General features: G+C 35.9%; 1 protein-coding gene across 1 annotated transcript in view; it reads right to left on the minus strand.

Annotated features, from left to right (window-relative positions):
• Positions 1-18,974, minus strand: part of CD2AP (CD2 associated protein) — a 165,388-nt gene that overhangs the window by 74,529 nt on the left and 71,885 nt on the right. The window contains 3 exon segments of the mRNA XM_020993897.2: positions 1,776-1,880; positions 15,806-15,900; positions 16,209-16,296. Coding sequence (XP_020849556.1) covers positions 1,776-1,880; positions 15,806-15,900; positions 16,209-16,296 — 288 coding nt within the window.

Consider the following 18,974-nt stretch of genomic DNA (forward strand, 5'->3'; position numbering starts at 1 on the left):
TCTTTTTTTCTTAAAGAGGGAAATTTTTTAAAAAAGAAAAATATCACCTAAATTCCTAGTGGAACTGGAAGTCATCAGCATACTGTCTCTTAGTAGTAGAAAGAAGATTACTGCTAGGGAGGGGAAAAGAAGTAGTTTATTTTAAAAAGGATTTAATAAAGAAAATGCCATAGAAGATTTGGTTTTTTAAAATAGTACAACTAGTGGGGAAAAAAAAGACCTAATTACTAATACAAAGCATGTTGTCAGCACAACTCTGAAACTGCTATGTAACATAAAAGTTTGAAGTTTTATGATAAGCATTTTCCTTGCAATTTCACTATATAATTAGTATTTACTAAAAATTCATAAATACTTTTGAATTTTTAGACTTTTAAATTGAGACTTTATGACAACACTTTTAAGTATTTCGAGAAATAATATGATGCATAGACTATTAGTTCATAGAAAATAAGAAAAATAAGCTTAAAAATAGAGTATCAGATTAATCAATCAACAAATATTTATTATGCACCTATATGTGCCTGACACTATGCTAGGCACTGAGAATATAATGCAATGAATAAAATAATCCCTACTTGTCATGAGCTTACATTCTAATGGAATGGAGGAAAACAAGCACATATAAATATAAAGTTAATAAATATATACAAAGTAGACAAAAAAATAAAAGATGGTTTTGGGAGAGCACTGGAAATTGGCAGGATCAAGAAAGACTTCATGTAGATGATGGATGCCTGAGCTGCAACCCAAGGGAACAGACTTTTAAACTGGGGTAACAAGGGTAAGGAGGTAATACACTTTAGGCATCAGGGAGAGTCAATGCAAAGGCTTGGAGACGGGATATAAAATGCTGCGTATAATGTCCTGAGAAAACCAGTTAGGCTGGACTGAAGAGTGTGGGAGGGGGATTAATGTCCAATGAAGATAAAAAAGGGTGGGACCAGGTTGCAGAAAGCTTCAAAAGCTAAAACTGAAGCCTTTATGTTTTATCCTAGAGGCAATGGGAAACCACTGCACAGGAATTAAAACTAGGAAAGACAAGAATCTCCTTACTTTACAGAAGAAATCTGAAGGAAGAAGATTTTAAAGGACCTTCCCCCAGCGTAACAGTCTGGATTCAAATGTAGGTCATTAGACTGCAAACTGAGTACTCTTTCCAGTATACTCTTATGTACACTTGGAGAGGGAGAGAAAGAGAGAGAGAGAGAAAGAGAGAAGGAGGGAGAGGGGAGAGAGAAGGAGAGACAGAGAGAGGGAGGGAGGAGGGGAGAGAAAGAGAGTGTGTGTGTGTGTGTGTGTGTGTGTGTGTGTGTGTGTGTGTGTGTGTGTATAAAAGCACTTAAGACTCAAATAACTTTTTCAGACAAGTTAGGGATGATGCTATGAAGCACATTCAACTGATGCATTTTTTTTTAAATTTAGGCAATTGGGGTTAAGTTACTTGCCCAGGGTCACACAGCTAATAAGTGTCAAGTGTTTCATCTGAGGCTGGATTTGCATTCAGGTCCTCCTGACTTCAGGACCGGTACTCTATCCACTGCACCACCCTAGCTGCCCCGAACTGATGCATTTTTACAAATACTGACTGTGACTAACCTTTTATAAAAAACATAATTTAAACAAATATATAAACCTGGCAGCTTCACATTATTCATTCAATATGACAATGCAACATTCAATGACAATGCAACAACATACTCTTTTAAAAATGCTGGCAAAAAAATCCATGCTTTAATTGAAGAATTATAATCAACCAAGCACACTTTACTTACTGGAAAGTCCTTATCTTGTTCGTGTATCTGAATAGCAAAGTTGTCTGGAAACACTCCTTCTTTACCATTAAGTTCACCTTTCCACCATCCTACTTCTCCAGTGTCCTAAAATTAAAGTAAAGGTTACTTATTACTCAGAACAATAGTAACTGATCAAAGTGAAAAAGAATATACAGCTTAATAATTCAGTTCTTTTATTCAATTTTATCAAGTTTTTACAAATAATTGAACACATCTTACACAGAAAATGATCAAATCTGAGATCTTGCTAAAAAATATCACTATTACTATAGATGGTATTTATAGCATAACTTAAGAGTTGTTTGTGTCTATTGTTTTTAAATAGGGCAAATGATGATAAATAATAAATTCACCAGACTAAAAGAAACCATTGCCTGTTTAAGTATCAAGAGAAAAGAGTTACTCTACGAACAAATAGTTTGATCAATTTTCTATTATTTAAATTACTAAAATATTTCCCAAGACCAATGTTCACAAAAATTTTTTTCATATGTAGGAATTAGTGCTAGTAAGTAGCTTTAACAATTTATAAGACTTGTCTTCCTCTAAAGTCCCTTAAAGTTCTAAAAAATCCTAGAATAAAGGTCATAAAGAAATTCCAAAAGTTCTCCTCAAGTCCTCCATTTTTCCCATACCTAACACATTCCAGGCACATGGGAAAAGTTATTTTAAAACAAATAGAAATATTTGAAAGATAGTTTAAATGCCTGTGCATCTGAAAACTCTTACTTCCAACATACCATATATCAATGGCATTCTTGTTCACTACACATAATCCATTCTTCTAGGCAAAGTGATATTTTAAAATGGCTTAGCATAGGAAAGTAAATGAGAAATAAAAATATATAAGAACATATGAAAAATGAGAGGAAACATTGTAACAAATTAAATAGGCAAATATTCAACAAAATCATTTAAGACTAGTCTTAAAAGTCCATTAATTTGTTACTTTAAGATACAAAAAGTGTCACACAAACATTACTCGACTGGAACCTCAAAAAAAAAAAAGACCTTGAAACAATTACTGCGAGTCCTCATTTTACAGGTGAAGAAGCTATGGATGTTACCTTAACAAGGTTAAGTTACTTGTTCACAGTCATAAAGCTAGTTAAGTGTTGGGGGTAACATTCTGATCCAAGTCTCTCTTGACTTCAAGTCCAGTACCCTCCCTTTCTACTACACCTTGCTGTTGTTCATTTCTGTATAGAAGGCGACACAACTTGTATGTGGTACATATAAAGGTACACAACCCTAAGTACACAATGCTAAGTCCAGGAGGGGAGATATGTAATATTAAAGAGAGATTTTTATTTGTAATTGCTACTCATAAAATGTGAGTAGGATGACATAAAAAAAATCTAATCCAATAAAGACAAATCTAGATATTATATCTTCAGTTCCCCAATTCATAATCAAAATCACGGGAATGGCTAGAAGAAGCCAATAAGTAAAGCCTAGGATTTTCTGACTGGACTATTCCAATAATACATTTAAGAGCTTTTGATGATAGCAGGTAAGAAAAGAATATCAATATTACATAATAACAAGTAAGAAAAAAAGATCTAAGAAAACACATGTTAAACTTCTAAAGAATTGGATCACTCAGTTCTTTTATAAAATAAAATAACCCATTCTTTCGATGCTGTGTGCATCACTAAGAACTATTAATAGTTAATTATCTAGATGACAGGAAACTAATTCAAAAATATGTGAGAGTATTACAGCACAACTCCTTTGCAACAAAATGCAAATATACTTTATGTGGCAATGACCTAATTCATATTTGAATTATCTACTTGCCTAAAATCTTGTTTTAAAAATTATTTTAAAAGAATTTTATTGGCAAATAATAAGTAAGCACAAAAATTATAACTAGCTATAAATAGCAAAGACTTTAAATGGCTCAAATTTGCTCCTTTTTAATGATGCATCTTACATACATACCTTCTGGTGGTACATTCTCTGCCATGGAGTAGATCCTAAAGAATGGCATGATTATTTTACACTATTGAGTTTATGCTCTCACTCAGTACATGCACAAAATTATGTACCTTGGTTCAAAGTTAACCACCGAACTCTAAAACACACACATATAGAAATTAACAGAGGCAACAATGTACCCACAGGAGATGGGTAAGAAGAGATGCCCATTAAGTTCAATGCAAAAGAAAAGTCTAGTAAACAAGAAGGCAACAGCACTAATGATATTAATAGACAAGTGCATAGTGTGAGAGAAATAATTCTATTGAAAACTAAATTCTACTGCAAAAGAAGTTTAAATCTTAGGTAAAACTAATCCATAATGATGGTAGTATAAAGGTTACCTCCTACTAGGGCAAGATGAAAGCAGAATATTCTGGAGACAGTGCAAATGAAGGAATGAGAAAGGTAGGTAACTATTTAGTGTATGAAAATACTATAAGGGATTATTAAAAGAATATCACTATAAGGCAGAATATGTTCTTACATAAAAATAGGAAGTTTTTGTTTATAGTAGAATATTATCTTCCTTTGACAGTGGTATTAGAGGGTACAGTGGTAAAGTGTTGGGAGGTGGCAAAAATAGGGAATAAGAACTTATGGTGAAGTCAAAGGCAAATTGGACAACGGATACAAATGAGTATGAACAAAAGGGACTGAAAAATAAAGAGAATAAGACACAAAAAGACTAAAAGAGATACAAAACTAATAAATGATATAACTGATAAAAGTAAATCTATAGGACAATTTCCTTTGGAAATGTAATGACTCCCCCAGCAAACTCAACAATATATGAAGTGGTCTTACAACAACCTAAACAGGTAAATTTCACATTATTTAAAAATTCACTTCAATGACACTGGCATTCAACTCTTTTGTATATGACTTTCTAGGAGTGCTTGTCTTAAAGCAAGGCAAGAATGACATATAAGGTCCATGTTTACTTTGATTCAAAAGGAAAATAACTGCCTCCAGGCACCAAGTATGGATTAGTTAGGAAGCTTAGCTCTGCTCTAGATAGCTGCTTTGTATCAATCATGAGATAAGGCAGTCAAAATCCAGAACACAGATGAAGTCTACAATATAAGGAAACTCTACAATATGAGGAAACTAAAAAAAAAAAGTAATTGTTCCATTATAACCTAAGTTTGTTTATACACAGTTTGTTCAATTCATTAATTCATTCTATCTTCTTTTTTAAAGCTAGAAAGGGTGAGAGAGAGTGGGTCTCCCTTTCTCATCCAAATTGAGAGGTATAGGGTCTTCTCATGGACCCAATCCAATCTGGTCAGCATTGAAGGTCTGACTGTTTCTAACCTGAATTGGTTCATCTTTCCTAGAGGAGCTTGGTGCCTGAAGTGGAGCCACAGTGGAGACTGAATTTATGAAGCACTCCTCCACTCCTACTCCAGGGGCTTACCATACTAATGCTGTGCAGAGACTCTGAATCATTTTAGCCTACTGCAGATCATAATCTCTAAGTTTAAGCTACCCACCAGTTTCAGTCTCTCTGGTAATAGGGATAACAGCCACTACTTCTTTTAAAGTATTGTGAATTTCAGAAAGACTCACATTTAAAACTGAGAAATTATCCAAAGCCAAATACAAATAGTATTTTCATCATTAATGATTTTGGATTAAGCCCACCACAGATATCAGATTCTATCAATAAAAGCCCATTTGGGATTTCTTGACAAAGATACTTAAGTGCTTTGCCATTTCCTTTTCCAATTCATTTTACAGATGAGGAATGGAGGTAAACAGGATGATTAAGTGACTTGCCCAGGGTCACACAGCTAGTAAGCATCTGAGGCCAGATTTTAACTCATGAAGATGAGTCTTCCTTAATTCCAAGCCCAGTGCTCACTGCACCACCTAGCTGCCCTAATTTCATATCTCTACCTAATTTCCAAGAAAGCTATGTCCAATATTATTAGTCAATTCAATATTTAGGTGTTTCTGATATGTATGGCACTGCACTATAAACGGTAAGCAACAGAGATACAATTAAGTTAACAAAGACCTTTGTAACAAACAGTTAATAAGATAATATAGAACAGTTCAACACGTATAGTAGCATGTAATAGCAGCAAGGGAGAGAGTCCACAGTACTCTCAGAAACTTGAGATTAGAAAAAGCACTTTCAGCTGGAATGTACAAGGAACATGAAGGAGACAGCACCTGAGTTGGGCCTTGAAGGAAGGGCAGCGTTTCAATCAGCTAAAAGAGGAGGGGAGTCTATTCCAGGAATGTGTGAGCAAAAGTGAGACAAGAACTAGCAACAAGAATAGTCCAGTCAGTGTGGAATGTTGGAACAGGAAGAGCAGCAGTGCAAGTTAAGGTTGGAGAATTATACTAGAGTTTGTAACCAGCTTTGAATGGCAGAATTAGGAATCTGTATGGAGCAAGCAAACTAAGTAAGAGGTGCATGTTTAGTTGGGAACTACTGGGGCACTGAAGTAAATTGGTTGCACTCTATGGAAAAGGCACAAATATGAGACAAAACGAGACAAAATGCTGACTAATGAAAAGAAGGGAGAAAGCAGGAAGTTTAAGAGTCAAAAATGACTGCAAGGTTTAGCATCTGGGTCATTGGAAGGACTGTGGTACCACTAATATTAATAAAGAAGTCAGGGGCAGCTAGGTGGCGCAGTGGATAGAGCACTAGCCCTGAATTCAGGAGGACCTGAGTTCAAATCCGATCTCAGACACATAACACTTACTAGTTGTGTGACCCTGGGCAAGTCACTTAACCCCAGGCAAGTCACTTAACCCCATTGCCTAGGGCCACCCCCCAAAAAAAAAGTCAGAAAGGCAAGTTGTAGGGATAAATTAGTTTGTTTTGGGATATGGAAAGTTTAAAGTAATAGTAGTGGGACATTGAGTTGAAGATATGGGCAGCTGAAATGCAGAATGAGAATTCAAGGTAGAAGTGAAAAGTGGACACTGAAGGAATCATCCATATAAAAGCAATCACTAAAATCATAGCAATGGATGAGATTGCTAAGGCCTAAAGGACAGAAAGAAAGAGGAAGGGATGGGGGAGAGGAAAAGGAAAAAAGGGAGAGAAAGGGAGAATTTATGAAGCACTTCCTATGTTTCCAGGTACTGGCTAAGCAATGGGAATTCAAATAACAAGCAAACAGTCCCTGCCCTCAAGTAGCTTATATTCTACAGAAGAAAAAAATGTAAAGAGGAACATGAAGGAGAATCTGTGACCAGATCCAAGAATGGAATCCAAAATTCCTGAGAAAAAAATGAGGATATTGGTTGGAGTATAGGCTACATGGTTTGGAATTGGCATAGGAAGTGAGGCAGAGAACTGGTTTCAGGCAACAAAAGGTGGAAAATTCACTGGTTTCAGGAATGGGGCCCAAAGTTCTCACGGGAAGAAAGCAAGAAAGATGTCCTGGTTGGAGGTCCTATGGTTTGGAACTCAAAGAACCATAAGGGTGAAATGTCACCAAAGCCAAAGGACAAAAGCTTCAAAAAGAGGCGAGAGTGGGCCTGTCAGGAGTCAAATGGTAAATGGTTAAAAGAAGATGAGGAGGGGTTAGGGCTTCTGTTTGATCACCTGAACTAGTGTTATAAAGGTCCATAGTGAACTTGGAGTTCAACTGATAAGTGATAAGGAAATAAACCTGTGACAGTGAGTCTTCTCTTCTAGAAAGTTAGTATTGATATACTGAAGGAGAAGATGACAGCCTTAGGCAGAAAGTCAAAAGAAGGTTTTTGTTCTTTTTATTGATAAATCCTGAACATAACTGTAATTGCAAGGAAAAGAACTAGTAGAGAGTCTGGACTTGCATTAGAGATGATGCAATTGAAGAAACAATGTCATGAAAGACATGACAAAGGGAGATGATGTTAAGATATAGATGGAGAAGTTTAGCCATGAGGGAAGAAGGAACAGATGGAGACAAAAAAGGTTCGGAGGGGCAATAAGAAAAGAGTACAAAAGGCCATATATTTTAGACCTTGAAGGGAACTTGGAGGTCAACTAGTCCAATTCACTTCTTTTAAAGATGAGGAAATTAAGGTCCAAAGGGAATCTAAACAAATCGATCAAGGTCATTAAAATATTAATTGGCAGAATTGGGATCTGAACCCAATTTTTTTCATTTCAAATCCAGTAACCCTTCAACTGTACTATGTTGACTCATCACTGAGTTAACCTGGTGAGTCGGTCTCAAACTTCTCAGTAAAGCAGGAGATGAGATAATCTCCTAAAAGCAAGGGGCTGAGGAAAAAGGTTTAAGAAAGCAACAACTGGGGAGGGAGATGCCAAAGAAAATTAACTGAAGATTGCCACCAAGCAGAGAAGTCCCAATTAAGAGAAAAGAACATATATTTGTACAAAATTAGTTAGAATGGCTCAATAACTTCCTCTTGGTATCACAGATTCAGAAATGAAAGGGTATTCTGAGGTCACCTAATCCAAAACTCCCCATTTTAGAGATTAGAAAACAAAAATTTTACAGAACCAAGAGAACTTTGTACACAAGAACAGCCACATTGTGATATGACTAATATTGGTAAACTTAACCCTTCTCAGCATTACAAGGATCTAAGACAACAAAAATTTACAGAACCAAGAGAACTTTGTACACAAGAACAGCCACATTGTGAGATGACTAATATTGGTAAACTTAACCCTTCTCAGCATTACAAGGATCTAAGACATCTCCAGAGGCCTCGTGATGGAAAATGCTATCCACATCCAAAGAAAGAACTATGGAAGTTGAATTGCTATCATTTTTTTTCCCTCTTCTGTTGAGTTTTGTTTCCTCTTTCTGATGGTTCCTCCTATTGGTTTTAATTTTTACTTACAACTTCACTAATGTGAAAATATGTTTAATAGAAAACAAAAATTTTAGAGAGAGTATTTAACTTGCTCAAGGGCACACAAACAGTGACTGCTAGAAACTTATTCAAACTTAGGTCATCTGATTCTAAACACAGCACTAATTCTCAGTTACACCACACACAGAGAGAATAAGGAGAATAGGAAGAAATCAAGGCACCAAAGACTATGAACAAGGTCAAGAACAGATACAGGATGAGAACATGAGTAGGGGAGATGAAAGGACAGGAGAGACAGCAGTCAGAAAAGGGAATTTCAAAAGTCAAGATCTGGAAAGTAGAAAAGCTTCTAGTGATGTTGAGTGTGAAGGTGTGACCATGAAACCATGCTGACTGGGTCCACTACAAATTTATTTTACATAACCTCAACTGAGCCCTTGCACAGCAAGGCAATCCTTTTACACTTAGCCAATTAACTCATTATCCCAACTTACCACAATGGCTCTTCCTTTTCATTTTTCCTCAAAACCCCCATGGTATCCTCCCTCTTGCATCATTCTCAGATGAAAACCTTGCCTCAGGGGCAGCTAGGTGGCACAGTGGATAGAACACCGGCCCTGGATTCAGAAGGACCTGAGTTCAAATCCGACCTCAGACACATAACACTTACTACCTGTGTGACCCTGGGCAAGTCACTTAACCCCACTGCCTCATTAAAAAAACAAAACAAAAAACAAACGAAAACCTTGCCTCATATTTTACTGAAAAAAATTACAGCTCCCTCTTCTCCCTCACCTTTTATCTATCACATGCCTTCTGACACTATCTTCTTCAGACCTGTTTCACATAATGAAGTAGCCCTTCTTTTTGCTATGGTTAACCTCTCCACCTGCACAAGCGATTCCATTCCTTTGCTTCCTTCCCCAGCAAATTGTCCTATCATCCCCATTCTCTTATTTCTCTTCAATCTCTGTCTATTGGCTGTTTCCTTACTGCCAACAAACATGCCTATGTCTCTCTCATCCTCAAAAAAACCCTCATTTGAGCAATCCAGCCCACTTGTTTTTGCCTAATTTCTCTCCTCCATTTTATTACTAAATTTCTTGAGAAGGCTAGCTACAAGTGCCTCCAAATCCTATCTTCTTGCTCTCTTCTTTACTTTTAACAGTGAGGCTTCCAACCTCTTCGTACAACCGAAACTGCTCTCTCCAAAGTTAGTAAAGAACTCTCAACTGTCAAAGACTTTTTCTCAATCTTCATACTCTTCACTCTTTCTTACTCAATCTGCTCATCTAATCTGTTAACAAAGACCTATCGATTCTACCGTCTTAATATCCTCGAATCTCTTCCATTCTCTTCTCTTATACTGCCAATACCCTGGTACAGGCCCTCATCACCTCACACCCAGATTACTGCAATAGTTTGCCAGTTGGTGTACCTGCCACAAGTCTTTTCCCATTCTGGTCCATCCTCCACCATTCAACTGTCAAAGTGATCTTCTTTAAAGCCCAGGTCTGATTGCCACTTGTTTCCTCTTTAATAAACTCCAGTAGCTCCATATTACCTCCACAATCAAATATAAAATGCTGCTTGGCATTTTATATTTCATAACTTGTTTCCCTTGCCTTTTCAGGCTTTTTATACCTTATTCACCCCACGTACTCTGAAACCAAGTGACACAGATCTCCTTGCTATTCCTTGAACAAGACATGCATTTTTCCAACATCAGGCATTTTTACTGACTGTCCCCTATGCCTAGAATGCCCTCCCTCCTCATCTCCAACTCCTGAGCTTCTTTCAATTTCCAGTTAAAATCTCATCTTCAACAGAAAGCTTTTCCCAATTCCCCTTAATTCTAGTGCTTTCTGTTCCCTATGTTGATTATTTCCAATTTATTTTGTATATAGCTTATTTGTATATAGTTTACATGTTATTTTCCCCATTAGCTTCTTGAGAGCAAGGACTCTCTTTTTAACTTTATCATTATTATTATTATTTTAATCTCCAGAGCTTAGCACATAAGTGCTTAATAAATATTTATTGGCTGACTACCTTCGCTGATAAAAGTAGATTGAGCATGGCAGACTATAAAGAGTACAAGTAAACGAATTAATGAATCAACAAGTATTTTAACCCACTACTACATGCCCTGCACTCAAGCTTACATTCTACCAAGAGAGATCAAATCAACAAACAAATTTATCTAAGCACCTACTAAGTGCCAGGAATTCTGTTAAGTAAGCCCTGAAGATACAAATAAAGGTTTAAAAAAACAAAAGCTCTCAAGGCACTCACAATCTAGTGGAGAGAGCCAACATCCAACCAACTCTGTGCCAACAAGATATATACAGGATAAATTAGAGATAACCACAAAAGAAATGCTTTAAAAGGGAGATCAAGAAAAGATTCTTACAGAAGGTAGGATTTTAACTGGGACTTGAAGGTAGTTGTTTAATCTTTCGAAAGTCAGAAAATAGTGATAGTAATGAAAAAGAAAAAACTCAAAGGAAAAATTATAAGATATGCAGAAGTAAGGATATTTGCTGACAATATAATGGTATACTCAGAAAATCCTATTGTTGTTCGTCCTTCATTCTCCAAGAGGACCATGATATTAAGAAAGTGGTGCCATGACTTGCATGTGAATTAGATTTAAGTGAGGGAGGGCTGTGCAAAGTCACCAGCCTCACTCTCTCCTTTAGAGCCATCTGGGTCCAGTGGCAAGGTATAGACCAGGACAACTGGAGATGGCCCTGAATGGAGGGGGAGATCTTGGCCTTTTTAAGTTAAGATCCTTCCCTTAAACAAACAAAAGACCTAGGTAAATGATGGGGTAAAAGGGGGATAAAAGACAAGTACTTCCGGACCTCAAACTACAGTTATCAAAATTATTTGGTATTGGTTAAAAAACAAAAAAGTCAATGGAATAGACAAGCTACCAGATTTCTCAGATAATGATTTGGTACATACATACAGGCAAACACATACGCATATATATATAAATGTGTATGTGTATATGTATGTGTGTGTGACAGTAGGTAGGTGTACATACCCATACCCACACCAAAAGCTATTCTTCAAACAGATAAGTCATCAAAGGTTATGAGCAAACAGTTCAAAGAGAAGAATTGCAAACTATCAATAAGTATATGAAAGAATGTTCCAAATCACTTATAAGAAATGCTAATCAAAGCAGCCCTGAGGTTTTACCTGAGACTGAAAATTGGCAAAGATAAGAAAAAATGGATATAATCCATGCTGGAGGAGCTATGGGAAGATAGGTATATTAATGTATTGTTGGTGAATCAGCATAACCATTATAGAAAGAATGCAGGATTAAGAAAATGGAGAAACTAAAATGTCTATATCTTTTAATCCAGATATTTCACTAAAAGTCTAATACCCACCACAAGGAGGACACTGGGAAAAAAAATCAAACTGTATAAGTCAGATCTATAATATTCTTTATGTGATCATTATTGGCACTGCATAGCAAGAAAAGACCACTGGGAAACCTCCTTTGCATAATTTAACTAAACAACTGATGAAAAGTCTAAGAACAATAAATAAAGCAGCACTGAGCAAAGAGAGCCCATTTACCTATGGTGGCTAATAAATCATTTTCCTGCAACAAAATGAACCAGGAGGAAGGGTTCCAACAAGGATCTCTTGGTTTAGGTAACTGATTTACTGCTATAACTTGTTGGATCTTCTAAAGGACAGTCACGATTTCCCTTGATGCATTAATGTAGGAACAAATACTGACTGATCATGGCACAGGACCTTCCTTGAGAAGCTGAAATAAGATCTAGAACACTACAATTTTCTAAGACTATTTGTGCTACAGAATTTACCTCAATTTGAAAGTAAGAGGGTCTCACTTATGACTTTGGCAAGTTTCTGAGTTTCAGGTAAGGGGTTGCTAATAGCCTGCTCCAATGCAGAGATGTTAATAAAAGACATCAGGAATGAGAGGAACTTCATTCCCTTTTCATATTGTTTTACAGGATTCTGGATGGTAATCACATCTCCATAAGCAACCACCACACCCCAAAATTTCTGGTAGATTTTCCCCCCGCTACTAATCCTACTTACAGTGTGATTAAAAACTGAAACAGGCAGGGGCAAATAGGTGATTCCATTTGTTCCAGACCAGTTAGGGAGGAGTAAGCCGTATTGCCACAAAAATTGTCTTGGGACTATTAGTCTCCAAGGGGTATCAAAAGGGGAAGAGAAGCACTCTGCAGATCATCTAAGGAGATACAACAATCCTGTCTGGGTTGTGGTAGGGCTGTAACTGACAGACCAAAGGTTGTTTTTACAAGTGCCAGCTGATTTGACATTATATGTCAGGTTGCCAAGGAAAATATAATTGAGGATGGTTTTGTTATCAGAGTTGGTGCTATAAACATGTACAGTTGCACACAAGAAATGATCACCTTTGGCAATATTGGAAAACTAAGTCAAGTACAATTCTCTACCTATCCCAGGTTTATAGTAACATTAATCCCTTGTTCTTTAATGCATAACTGGAATGTTCATCCTACTCTTATAGGCAGTGGTAGAATCACTGAATGTCATAAGTAATCTATTTTCTTCTAGTTCAGCAAAGGTGATAGCCTGGGGACTCTCCATTTGAGAGATTTCTCTGGGTATATGATAAAACACCCAGCCAACAAGAAGTAGGAAAAGAAGCCCTCAAGTTGAAGAGTATCATTTCCTACCCCTAGCCCTGATAACTTGGAGACCACCTTTGGCAATCTTGCTAATGGGGAGGATTATCCATGGGTCAGGGTCTTCCTGATTTACATGATGGCAAACTCAGCATCCATGGGGCCCAACAGCTTTGATGTGCTATGAAGCCTGCCCTACCTCACCATGAAGACTACCAACAACCTTACACAAAAATATTTACAGCAGCTTTTTTTGTGATAGGAAAGAATTAGAAACAAGGTTGATGACCTATCAATTGGAATATGGCTAAATAAACTGCAGTATACCAATATCTTTATTACTGTATTGTAAAGACATGATGACTATTATGAATACAGAGCATGAAAAAATTTATATAAAATGAGGAAGAGTAAAGTAAGCAGAATCAATATGTACATTGACTGTAATAATTAAATGCAAAAGAAAAACTACAAAACACTAAAAAATGAATGCAGCAAAATTACAAAGAGATGAGATGACACCCCTGCCCCCACTGCTTTGCAGGTTCATTGCACATGTTTTAAAATTTACTGGTTTTGCAGATTTTTCCCTCTCTTCTTCCTTTTTTCTTCTTTTGAAAAATATTATTTGTTATATAGGAAAAGCTCTCTGGGAGGAGGAAAGGGGAAGGATATTTGACGATGTCAAAAAATTTATTTTAAAATATACAGAAGAGAGGGGAAGGAAGTTCAGAGAGAGATAAAGACCAGTAGGGCAGTTGCTATTATTGCATAAGATTTAATATAAACTTAAAAAACAAATGTAAAGATTTACTAAGTTCTTATATATAACTTCCTTGGGTTTTTTATATTGAAATATTAGTACTTGTTGGTGTTTGTTAATAAAAGTTCATAATAAGAAATAAAAGGGTCACTAATATAGATACTGAAAATCTATGGGAATAAATGCAGAGGGATGGGAAAGAGAAAGTGTGTAAATAAAATGCCTAAGTCACTATGGAAGATGGAAGAATTGTGTTTCAAGTCCATAGAGGGCAACAAAAAGATCAGGAAAAGCCTGGAATAAACAAACCTAAAAGAGCAAAGGCTTTAAGTAAAGATGGCTGAAGAAGGATTTTAAAATGGTAATAAGGAAGGAGTATGCTAAAACTCTGTCCAGGCCATTCCAGTGTGATCTTTGCAGTTTCTGTTCTGTTCTGCTGTGTTTTGGGGTTTTTTTTTAACCAATTCCCAATTATCATTAATCTAGACTCCTTCCATGTCCCACAGTTTACTTAAAGTAGAAAAAGGAGCACCCAACATTGGAGATGATTACCACATACGTAGATTTTTCAGGAAAAAACTAGGTTCTACAGTTAAGTGTAAGGACATGGAAGGTGTCTAACCTGACCAACAAGGTAGAATTTGTTAAAAAAAAAAATAGAATGGTGACTGCAAAGGGTATAATTAAAGGTATAAGCAGAGGAGGGCAGGACTGAGGAGGACTTAAAAGTTAGGATTAACAAAGGACTAATCTGATTGGAGGAAAAAACAGAGGTGGGATCTGTGCCTAAGATATTACAGATTGTTAGGTGGTATAATAACCAGGAAGGGCAAGATATCTAGTATGGTCAAAGAAGCATTTGGAGTCAGAAGATACTTTAGCTCCACTCCTGGCTTTGCCATTATCCACTTTTATAAACTTGAACAAATCAGTTAAATTTTTTGTGCCTCAGATTTCTAAAATGTAAAATGAGTGGAGCAAGACTGATGAAATTTATAAGGGAAAGAGTACACAAGCATCACAGAGTCAGAGCCAGAAGACCCTTAGAGATCATCTAGTCCAACTCCATCCTACTCTCTATCTGATAAAATACAAACTCCCTGGCCAGCGTTTGACATCCTCCATATTCTAGCTCCAGTCTACTTTCCTAATCTCATTTCATAGCATTCTTTTTCACATACTTTAGCTTTCAGCCAAACTGGACTTGTTTCATAAACTTGACAAACCATCTTTCTCCTCTATCCTTGTGCATTCATAAAGGCCATCCTGGTAGCTGAAATTTAGTCACTCCTCATATCTGTCTTTTAGAAACTTTTCTAAAGATGGCTCAATACAAGTGTCATCATCTCCATGAAGCCTTCCCTGCTTGCCACACCTCCATGTATTTTCTACCTCATCCAAATTGTTCTAAAACATACTGTCTGCATCACTACCTTGTCACCCTCACATTCTATCACGTATTATACTTCTTTCTATAAATGCAATATCCTACCAAGTACAAGGTAAGGTACCTCAGGGTAAAGACTCTCTTTTTCTCCCCAACAATTATCACTGAACTCTGAACAAAGCCAATCCTTAATAAATAACTGCTGAATGGAATGTTTTCAAGTTCCTTAATATTTCATTTGTACACAAATATCTATGGCTCTAAAATACCAAAAAAAAGAACCATGAGCATGTGAAATTATGCCATCTCTAAAGTCAAATTTTTAAAATTAGAGGAAAACCTGTTCTGTTGTGAAAACTAGACTAGTTACACCTAAATAACTGATGTAACTGAAATGTCATACCTTACTTATCAAATGGATGATTTCCCCTTCTTTAAAAGAAAGTTCATCGTCATTAGCACCTTCGTAGGCAAATAACGTCCTACAATATTCCTTAGCTGAAAAAGAAAATTGGCAGGGAGGGGAACATCAGGCTCATGGTTCATTATATGAATTCATTCATTCAACAAATATTTGTTGAGTGCCTGTTATGTGAAAGGCACAGCAGTAAGTGCTATGAACAAAGAAGTTGATAATATGTCTACATTTCCATAATTATTTAACTTTTTTCTTAAATGATATCTAATTACTCTAGTCATATGTATCCAATATGTCAAATACTGATGAGCAAGAGCTACAATATTAATTATATTTCCACAGTTTATGGAAAATTTAAGGCCAAGAAAAATTAACATATCAGCCTTACCTTTATATCTGCCTTCAATTTCTGCCTTTGCTACTTCTATACTCTGATACTGTGTTGATCTGAATCCTAGTGTATGTGTAATTAAGGGCTAGAGAACACAAAATATATTAATGATTTAATATAATGAAGCCAATATAATTAGACTATAAAACTTTAAAAGAACTGGTATTTTTTCTCTATGTGGAAATTTATAAAAAGAATAAGCAAATAAAAGAGACTTCTAGACAATCTCTTAGAATAGGTAGTTCCAATCGTTCAAAAGCACTGCTCAAAAATAAGATATAAACTAAATTATAGTATAGACATATAACAACTGTTCAGAGGTGACTAAGAGTATATCTACACTACAAAACTTACTAAATCTTTAAAACCAAAAAAAACCCCTTTAATAGATGACTTAAGTGAACTAGAAGAAATTATTTATAATTTCATTGCTGTGAAAATATTTTCCATTCAGATGGCATTAGGTTATTGTTAATTTCCCATGATTACTGTATATTTTTGTGGTATTGGTTAACAACCAGTTAATGATCTCTTATGTTCCTAAGGGTAGGAAGAGTTGGATATGATATCTTGAGGAATATGTTTTGTTTTAGATATAAGTTGGAATCTCTTCCTAGGGAGAAAGTGTGGTGAAGGGAAGGGGAGGGGAGGGAACAAGGGAATGGGAAAAGGAGGAAGGAAAGAAGGAACAAAGGAAAGAAGGGATTTATTAAGCACCTGCTATTTGCTGGGCACTGTGCTAAGTACTTTACAAATATTATCTCATTTGATCCTTATAACACTCTGTGAGGTAGGTGTGCTCAATATCAAAAGGCCCTAGCGGATTCTATCTTTTCTCTATCAATGAGAAATGAATTAGGGAATGATCTAAGGTCAGAATTAAACCAGACTTTAGTCTACGAAAAAAATTTGATAGAGTTCTTGACCTACTGGTATGTTCAAACCTTTTCAATACCTTACATTTAACCTTACTGAACTCTTTTTATTTGGCATTTGATGCATTTTCCCACTTTACCAGATTTACTTTGCATTCTACTCCCATTCCAAGAACTTCATCATTCATCTATTTATTCTCTCCATCAATCTCACTAACACCTGCACTAGAAAAAGAGGAGGGGAAAAAAGTCTATAAAGAGAATCAATCTGAGAGTTCAAAACATAAACTAAGTTCAGTCTGTATACTTTAATTGGGTAATGATAGAAAGGATAAATGCAGCTTTCTGTCAGTTTCTAAAAGTAAAATTAGCTCTATTTCCTGAATTTATAATTTTGTGTAATTAAATATATCCCATAAATGAATTTATTTCCAAAGGATTCAATTAAAATATCACCATATTTAGATAATAATACTAAATTCTTAAGATAACATTTCTGAAGGTGATCATTATTTACGCAAGAACGACTGAAAAAAGGAACATTATCCTTCTATATGATATACATAAAATGAATTGGACATACAATTTAAAATTTAAAGAATTCTGTTGCAACCTTTTAAAAACATCAGTAGGCAAGGCAGAGAGAAATCATTTTGAAATGATCTTGAGGATCACAGCACAGCCAGGCTTGTCCCAATTCATCTTAACAGAGCAAGTCAGCATTCAAGGGCCATGCCAACACAAATGTCCACCCTGACTCTTCTAATCACCTGCCTTCATATGCAGAACTTACTATCTTCATCTTCCAACAGCTAGCAAGTTTTCACCACATTCTATGCTTCCTACCCCTATAAAACCCAACTCCTGTCCAAAAAAAATAAAAAATCACCATCACCAATCTCAACTGTCTACTCATTCTTCCCATACACTCTGAACTCCACCCCTGTAAGAGACCACTCCAGATCTGCCCTCCCCTTCAACTATGCCCTCTAGAAGGCCTGCTCCAGTCAAAATCAACAAACCCATTAATTTTAATCTTCTATTAATAATTAATGCAGCTTTCTCCATTAATAATCCTTCCATTTTTTTGGAACTCACTGAGACCTAGTTTACTCCTGATGACATTGTATCCCTGGGCACCCTTCCCAGTACTGGTTTCATTTTCACTCACAAATCCACAGTCATGGATTCTGTTTTCTAATACAATCTCCTTCTGTCTTCAATTATCTGGTTTAGTTCAACCCATTAAACTTCATAGTCACAAATGTTATTTCCCTTAGTCATATCATATGTTTTCTTCTCTTTACCCTGTCTTCATTTTTACACATAAGAATGTAGAGAAAAAAAAGGAATGTGACAAAAACTAATAATCCATTATTGAAATGATCTGCTCCCACTGTCTTGCTTGCAGTACTTTCGTTTAACCTAGAAGTTCTGGATTTTGACTATGACATTCTTAAGTATTTTCAATTTGGAATTTCTCTCAAAATGTGACTATTGGATTCCATTTTTACTCTGAACTCTGATTCCAAAGGATCTGGAAATACCACATCTAGGTTTTTTTGTTTCATTATGGTTTTCAGGGAGTCTGATGTTCTTAAATTGTCTCTATTTGATCTGTTTTCCAAGTCAACTGTTCTTGATTGCAACTATATGACATTTTCTCATGCTTTTCAATATCTGATATTGTTCTAAAATTTCTTCTTGTTTCCAGTCACTTAATTCTATTTGCTCCACTCTGTTTTTCAAGTAGTGCACTACTTGAGGATAAGCTTTTCTGATTTCTATTCTATACTATTTATACTCATTCCAATTTTATCCTCAGGATTCTTATTTCATTTATAATTTCATGTTCTATCTGTTGCTTCATTTCTTGCTTCATTCAGTG

The sequence above is a fragment of the Phascolarctos cinereus genome, unplaced genomic scaffold (assembly GCF_003287225.1).
Source record: "Phascolarctos cinereus isolate Bilbo 61053 unplaced genomic scaffold, phaCin_HiC Scaffold_5;HRSCAF=322, whole genome shotgun sequence".
In the NCBI taxonomy this organism is placed as follows: domain Eukaryota; kingdom Metazoa; phylum Chordata; class Mammalia; order Diprotodontia; family Phascolarctidae; genus Phascolarctos; species Phascolarctos cinereus.